The sequence below is a fragment of the Talpa occidentalis genome, unplaced genomic scaffold (assembly GCF_014898055.3).
Source record: "Talpa occidentalis isolate TD23 unplaced genomic scaffold, MPIMG_talOcc4v2.1 talOcc4.2, whole genome shotgun sequence".
Taxonomy (NCBI): domain Eukaryota; kingdom Metazoa; phylum Chordata; class Mammalia; order Eulipotyphla; family Talpidae; genus Talpa; species Talpa occidentalis.
Window position 1 is genome coordinate 116018557 of NW_023602073.1, and position 8697 is coordinate 116027253.

Genomic DNA, 8697 nt, shown 5'->3' on the forward strand with positions numbered 1-8697 from the left:
AAGACTCTAAAAGCAGAAAATAGTTATGTCAGTCTTCAAAGGTAGAAACTAAAATCTAGTTAGTTTTCCACTCAAAGTATATTTCATAAATGAATCATAAAACTGATCATCAGATGACTATTTGAAAGGGCAGGGAGATGAGGAATATAATAAGATGCCATTCATTTAGGGACATAAAATTTTATGCGCTGACTTTCTTCTTTGGTGACAAAAAATAAAAGGAAAGAACAAGTCAGGAATGTCAGTAAATAGTGTTGGCATATCATTGACACCTTAAGGTACTGCCATTATTATCCATCATATTCATTTTCATCATCTTTATTATAATAAAATATTCCTTAGGCACTTAGAGAATGTATGGGTCAGTACCTGATAGTTGAAAGGTAAGGTTGAGCTAAAAGCAGTGGTAGTTTATGTAACTTATACAAGGGTAATTAATTGGTGGGTTATAGCATCTGCCATTTCAAGGGCAGTGCTTAGAATCTAGTCCAAGTTAAGAGATCAAAATCCTTTGTAATCCCAAAACCTGGTTAGACCTATACCCTCCATCACATCTACATCCACATCCCACAATCAGCATTTTGTCAATATGTTAAAAACGAGGAAAGCAAATATCTTATTTACATCTTAGTCCTTGGCTTTGCAGGAACTTCTATCACTGATTTTCTGAATATTTGATGTGGTGTTTTCTGTTTTTCTGTTTATAATAATGTGAAGATGCTGGGCTGGATTTTGATCACCTTGGCAACCATTGCTGTACTTTTCTCCTGCTGTTTGGCAAGGTGCTGTTCCCCCTTCACTTCTCTGCAACATTACTACTGGAACAACCACCTGCAAAATGAGAGAGAGCTCTTTGAACAAGCTGCAGAGCAGCACTCACGAATCCTCATCATGCAGCGCATAAAAAAACTATTTGGCTTCATTCCTGGAAGTGAAGATGTCAAAAACATCCGAATTCCTTCGTATCAGGATTGGAAAGACATTTCAGCACCCAGTCTTTTATGCATGGGAGATGAATTTCAAGGTCACTATAGTTTCCTTGGAGACAGGGTAGATGAGGAGAATGAGGAAAACAAATCAGGAGGTATTGAATTAAAACCTTGATTATAGCACATTTCCTAATTTAGTTTGCTTAACTGCCATTTTATTTTTATAACGATGGAATTTCAATGCAACATCATCTTTTTCTCTCTTCTGATATTTGTTTCATAAGTCCATCCATAATGCTATTTCCAAAATCAATTTGTCTGCTAATTATGACAATTTCTCTTTCTTTGAAATTTCATTGATGATCTGGTAATGTCTTTATTGTCATATTGTTCTATGTTAAACATTATGCAATTTGAAATCACATCAAAATGTGAATCTTGGTCTGTTACTTAGTAGCTGTGTGAAAATTAATATTGAGTACCATTTTGTTATTTGCACATAATAGCTACCTCATAGAGATTTTGAGGATTAAATTTGGGAATATAAACAGTGCCTTTCATAAATTAAGTGCCAATAAATATTACTCTCTCCCTTTCTTTTTGCATTCTATGTCTTCTTCCACTATTTTCCCTGTCTCCCCATTTCTGGATTTCTTACTTCTACCTCTAACACAATCTTCAGAAACTTCACAACTTCCTCCTCTTTTTTGTAGCTTAAATACATGATCTTTTGGGAACCAGTACAAAAAAAAAAACTTATAAAACTGGTAACATGTAAGAGAAGCCCACACAAGAGGGTCTTTCATCATCCTTCATACCCAGGGGAAGTTGACTCATTGCTGTATCACTAGCATCATAAATGTTGTCTGAAGCACCTCCACCCCACCATCATTTTTATAGTTACAACATGAAAGTATATTCTGAAAAGCTTCCCCTCTGTACTCTACCACAGTGACACAGTTTGGGCCTTTTTATTATCAAATTGCACCCTTGCACTCAAAATCCATTTGGAGAAGACTGCAAGCTACATTTGTGCATCCATTGTGCAGAACTCCAAAAGGAAATGATGGGCCTGATTTTTCTCTGCATGACTTTGCACTTTTAATATTTGGCAGTTTTCTAAATTATCATAATTATTTCTAATATATGCAGTGCCTGATTTTCATATATTCACTTAAGCAACTGATTCACTGGCTAAAGTAAGCAAGATGAGGATTTTTATTGATTTATTTTTAACCCAAACAATGCCTGCTTTCTGGGTATTAGACTGATTGCTAATGGTCAAACTGACTCAAGATTCACTTTCAAGGAGCCCAGAGAACTGCACTATTTAAAATGCAATAAATAATCAATTACTTGGTAATCTATTTTTACACAATTATGGGAGAGTCTATTTTATGTGAAGTTAGGGGTTCCTCAAAATTAGTAGGGACAAATAGAAAATAAAATTTAAGAATGCACCTTTTTTCTTTTTTGACCAATAAGAGGCAGGTAGTATGGTGCTTTGCTAGAAAAAAAACTGTCACTTCCACACTATTACTTATTTTTTTTTAAGATTTTACTTATGCATACAAGAAGTGTAGGGCAGAGGTACAGAGGGTGAGAGAATTCACCAGAGGCAGAGTGGGGAGCAGAACAGGTGGATCTACTGAAATACATTGCTGAGGGGAGCAGAGGGCAAGACAGGAGAGGTCTGCTCAGCCATGTGGGTAGCTCCCTGGCCAGGAATCAAACTTGTGCTACAGTGGCTGTTGATAGCTTGATAGTGCTGATACTTTAACCTCTGCACCATCAGGGAGGCCCTCCATTACTTATTAAGTCAACTGGTCTTTCTGGCACTCAATTATTTCGATATACAATAGAGATAGTGACTACATTACCTGCTAGAAGGCAAGGAACAGAACCAAATAAATTCTTGATGTCCTTTTTAAATTTAATAAGAGTTTTATGTGCATGGCTATATGTGTATATATAGGTCAATATGTTACTATACAATTTTCTTGAATAATAGTAGGCCCAGGAGTTTTCTATGAACAGGAAAGTATCATTGAGTTCAAGCCTGAGTTTTCTCTAAAGATATTTGCTGGCATCCACTTTTAATAGAATGTTAATATACTGATCTTATTCTAGAGAACAAGGAAAGCTATTCTACTTTGTCTCCTAAGTCAGTACTCACATTACAAGAGGGAGCTTAAAAAAAATAAAAGTTATGGAAAGGAACTAGAGTACTAGTTTGGCTCTAACATAAATGAGCTGTGTAAATAAATAAAAAAGATCAAGTCCAGTTTTTATATGGCCTCCTCCAGTTCTAAAAATTTTTATTTTTATCTGAAAATTTTTGATATTTCTCTTTATTGGGACATATACCATGCTTGGAATTATTTTATTAGTTTTCTGGGAATATGACATAGTAATTACACTTTGACAAGATTTTCAGTAAAGAACAAGATCAAAGAAAATATGAATGACACACAGACTATATTTTGAACCACTTCTGATCTTCCACCATTGCTTTGTAGTACAGGATTATAAGTATTTTTTGGTTTCACTACTAGCTCTAAATGACTTATAGTATTTACATGAACATTTAGAGGGTAGTACCATCTTTGAGATTTCATGGTGTATTATCCATTTCAAGTGAAATAAATTAAGCTCCCAATATTTTATGTTTTTGGTCAAGTATATTCTTTTGTTTCACAGTTAGAGAAGACTTTTTCATTAAGAACATTGTACTTCCTCACCTTTATGCTTAATGGATTTATGTAATTTATGAGACGTATAATTAAAATCAATTAAGCGCTAATACTACCTTATCATTTGCTGCCAAATGCTTTTGGCTACTACCTCACATGCTGTGGCTGGTTATGAATACACACTTGCTCATTTCCTAACTTCAACTTGGTCAACTACTCCATTTTCCACTATAATCTAAGTTACCTCCTTTCTGGGAGACAACTATAATCCCTATGTTTTATCTGAAATTTTTTTGATATTTCTCTTTATTGGGACCTACTAGCTAAATCAATATTTTACACCATGCTTGGAATTATGAAGTGTTTTACTCGGCTTGCTTTATCTTTTCCAAAGCTAAAGTGTGGAGCCACGATTACCCTCATCATCTTTCCCCTTTCCATCGTGGTCTCTAATTCCATTTTTAAAAAAAGAATGCATCTTTGTAAGATGAAATAAAGTGATTTTCAATTTTTTTTTTTTTGCATTTTTTGTGTAGCACAAAAGGAAAATCATATTGATTTCAAAACTTTGGAGTATCACAGTCAGCTAAAGTCCTTCCAAATACAAGGGAAGGCAGCTATTTGCTACCTCAAAATAAAAAGTTTAGAGATGCAATTTTATCTTATTAAATGAGTCTACTGAAATTTGTCGTTGGTTACTACAGAATAGATAATGGCAGGTGGATCTCAGAGTAGACAGCAACACAGCCGACTCCTAGAGGTGTCGGAGACAATCCATGTGACCTGTAGACCAAAGAGCAATGGATGGTATTTCAAGAGAAGCATATTACATTTTCCACCCAAACTTTTTCTGTACCAACTAAAATGAAACCTTTAATCTCAGTATGCCCAAACTTCAGATTCCTTTTTGTTCCTCTGCTGCCCCCTGGTGGCCCCCACAGGACCCATCTGTCCTCATAGTCACAGCAACAGTAAAAATAATTCTAATGCTTACTACAAACAAGCCACTTGAAACAAATTACCCCATTTATGCCTTGCAACAAACTGGTAAGCAGTCACATTACGAAATAACTTGCTGGCATAACATTAAAAATAGAGAATAGGAAGGTATTTTTGCAAAGTCCTAAAGAAATGAAATGGTTTCTCATTGATGTAATTATTTTACTAGATAACTGGTGAACTATGAGTCCCAAGCGAGAGGAGCCGGGGTAGTCCCATCACCAGCGGCATCTCGCGTCTACTGCACCGAAGTTGCACACAGGTGGCAGGTCCTTAACTCAGGGGGCCACACCGCTGGCACCCAGGGTGGGCACCCGCGCAGATCGCGCGACCAGCATTAGGCAATCCTCTTGGCTGGAGCGACTACTATGTCACAGGTGACATCCAGCCCTTCAGATCGCCGTCCTCTCGAGTCCTGATCGCCGGGTTACGCTGTGCTTTCCAGCTTTGGGCAATGGCAGTCTCGCCGGCAAATGGCACTTGTAGCCTTGACACAGACGGGCCTGGTGGTCTGCACAGCTCTGGGTGGCAAAGCCTGGGCGGCAGGGAACAGCTAAAATTGAAAAAGATCTCATTCTAGGAATGCTGTGATTATGGGCTGAAGAAATAAAGATGGCTGGAAGATGTGTGCTAAATTTAACAAACTTGAAAGCAAATGATCATTCACATTTTCCGGCACACTTTGGATAAGATTTGCATTTTTGGATATCACATTCTTTGAGGAAACCAGAGAGAGCAGCATGAGGGCCTAGTGAAACTTAATGATTTGACCAGCATTGCATAAATGGCATTAAGATACTGCAAAGGCAAGAACTATATTGTTTCAACAGAAATTACAAATAGCCAAGGCATTTTGAATACTTCAGCGCTGCTACTTACTTGTAATTTTGTAATCACGTGTAAGATATTAGACCGCAACAATGAAATTAGACAGCAACAACGTATTTGAAGATTAAGAACAGGAAGAGAAGATGTATAGACACTATGGAGCATCTTTAGGATACTTATTAAACAATAAACAAATGCATAATATCTTCACTTTCTTATTTAAATCTGTCCATAAATCACTATATATTACATGGGTCCATGTGTTTCAAAAAAATAAAATTACCTTATAGGGAGGAACATCATAAAAAAAAATTTACCCAGGAGCCTGTCTACAATTATGGTATCCTTGACTCAACCCTTCACTATGTTTTTTTACTGGAAGATGGATGAAAGATGAATTGGACTTAAATTTTTATTTTTCATTTTAATTCTCAAGTTCATTTTCCTTTGCATATTTTAAGTATTTCATATTGAATTTCACTAACCTTCTCTTTTTCTATCCCTCTTTTGCTCCTTTAAGATTTTTTTCTCCTCCTTCCCAACCTAGTCCTTTCAAATCCAAAACAGATATGCCTGGGGAGGGAGAGGCAAGTGGAGAGGAAAGAAGAGAGGAAGAGGAGAAAAAAAAATTACAAAGATACAAATGATCAAAATGGTAGTAGGGAAGGAGAAAAGAAACATGTACATATGCTGTTTCTTGTCTGTCCATCTTGTACATCATTCTTACAGGCAAGGTATTGTTGGACGTATAGCCCATTTAAAACTCCTATCATCTGTGCTTTGTTGTTACTCAGAATTGAGGCTCCCATACTGTTACATGGTTCAAAAGTGTTAGCATCACAGATGTTCGGGTAACAACTCCATCCACAGACATCACTCTTTTGACCATGACACCTTGGGTTGGAGCTGTTAACAGTGAACTGAAGTGTGGTTCCAATATAAGCACAATCTTAAGGAATCACAGTCTCTAAAATTTGGAAAATATCTCAAAGATAATTTTTCCAAATTCCTTCATTTTATAGATGGGAAATCTGGGGCTGAAAGAGAATGTGTCTTCTCTGAATACATATGGTAAACCAATTGTGAAGAAGAGTTATATACTAGTCCTGTAAGTCCCTGGTACAGTGTGTTTAAAACCATTCCATTTTACCACTCAATTAGATTCATTCACTCATTCATTCAGACAACATTTATTTTCTGAGAGCCTACTCTGTGTAGGGCACTCCTATGTGCTAAAATGCAACAGTAATAAATCTAGATACCTGCCTTCATGGAACTTACATTCTAGTAGGGAGAGAGAATAAGCATTAATTCTAGTGCAACTTTTAAATTGCCATGGGAAAAATACATGAGGATAAAGGGAATAGATAGTGCTAGAAGAGCGTTGTTCAACTTTTAAGTAGAGTGGTCTGGGTAACCCACTGAGAAAGTTACATTTGAGGAACAACTTGAAGGACATGATGGAGTGAATCATGTGGGTATGGGAAGAATATTACAGCAGAGGGAACAGCAAGTACAAAAGCCTCAGGAGGAGAACCTGCCTTGCACATTTGAGGAGTGGCAAGGAAGCTTGTGTAGCTGGAGCAGAAAATTAGGTGAAGAGTAATAGGAGATAAGTTCAGGGAAGTAACAAGAGCTACATTGGCACAGAAAAGTAAAAATAAACACCAAAACAATTTTTTAAAAGATTTATTTATTTATGCATACAAGAACTGGGGTACTCGAGATGCAGGGGTAGGGGGGTGAGAGGATCCACCAGAGACAGAGCAGGGAACAGAAAAGGCAGACTGACTGAAACACACTGCTGAGGGGAGCAGTGAGCTAGACAGGAGAGATTTGTTGCACCATGTGGGTTAGCTCCCTGGCAAGGGATCGAACTTGTGTTGCAGGAGTTGTGGACAGCTTGATAGGTTGTGTCTTAACCCCTTGCGCCGCCAGGGAGGCCCCCACCAAAACAATTTTTAAAGACTGATAAAATTAGGAAATAGCAACTGTGAGTTTCCACTATCTGCAGAAGAAAGTTAGGTGAATGAAACAAGTTGATGAATCTCTAGCAGAAATTTTTCTTTAGCAATAAAGATGGAGAACAGTAATAGAGAACATGAGTGCTTCAGAGGATAATATATATATTATATATATACACACCGATTACTAATAACACTGATACTGTATTTTAGAATTTGCAATGTGCTTTTATATATATTATTTCATCTTATCTGACTTATCTTTTAAGTGTATTTAGCTTGTAAATGACTCTGATTGGACTTCTCACTTCTGGCTCCAGACGGTTATGCTCACATGGTTTGCCCCCCTGCAGAGCATGAACCACATTTCTCCTATAACATCTTCAACTATAAATTAAAAATGAAACAATTTGCCTCATAAAGAATCTTCACTTTCAGAAAATGAAGTGAATCTGTGAAATGTCAAAATGAAATTAGAGATCACGATGCCCATGTAAGTGTGACAAAGATTTGGGGGTACATTCTCCTGATTATTTTATCATGGGAACTCTCTTAGGAAGTTACTTATAAAGACAAAAACAAAACAAAACAAAAAATAACTAGAGCATTCTGAAATATGACGGCTTTACAGTAAATATATAATTGGTTTAATAAGGATGTTTAAATGAAAATTCTATTGCTATGTTAAAAAATAGTTAACTAAATAGGGGGCCATGCCATGCTTAAATTGTGTAACCATTATTTACTCTTCTAATATAAATCTTAAATTAGTTATTTACTGCACACCTCATATTTGCTAGGTTTTTATATTCAGTTAGGAAATTTTTCTAAAACATGTACTTTTTCTTTCATTTATGGTTTATTGAAAAGTTACCAACTTCCCTGCCAAACTCATTTCTTCCTCACTCATTTTGGTTAACAAAACATCTTTCCAATTTTTCCAGTCAAAAATCATCCTTGACAACCCTTTCTTTAACCCACATCAAATCCTGTCAGCTCTACCTTCAAAATATATCCAGAATTTATTCACTCTTCCACCACTTTTACCCTTACAGCTCTGGTCCATGTCATTATTGTCCTTTGCTTAGATTATCACTGCCAGTTTATATTCAACCTTTTTCTTTGTTCCCCAATACTCCCCTCCCCATGCTTGTTTTAATGTAGACCTCAGCTACAGTAAGGAATACTTCCCGAGAAAAGATCAAGATGCATCTCTGGTCCATGAGGAAAACATCTGAGCCTTCATTATTAGGGAGTGTCCAACTCTATGCCAAATTCGGTTTG

General features: G+C 36.5%; 1 protein-coding gene across 2 annotated transcripts in view; it reads left to right on the forward strand.

Moving 5' to 3' along the window:
• Positions 1-1709, forward strand: part of CALHM4 (calcium homeostasis modulator family member 4) — a 34782-nt gene extending 33073 nt beyond the window's left edge. For both annotated transcript variants that reach the window (XM_037520282.2, XM_037520281.2), the window contains exon 2: positions 718-1709. In XM_037520282.2, the coding sequence (XP_037376179.1) occupies positions 718-1104 (387 nt within the window). In that variant the 3' untranslated portion in view covers positions 1105-1709. The remainder of the gene's footprint in view (positions 1-717) is intronic.
• The last annotated feature ends 6988 nt before the right edge of the window (positions 1710-8697 follow it).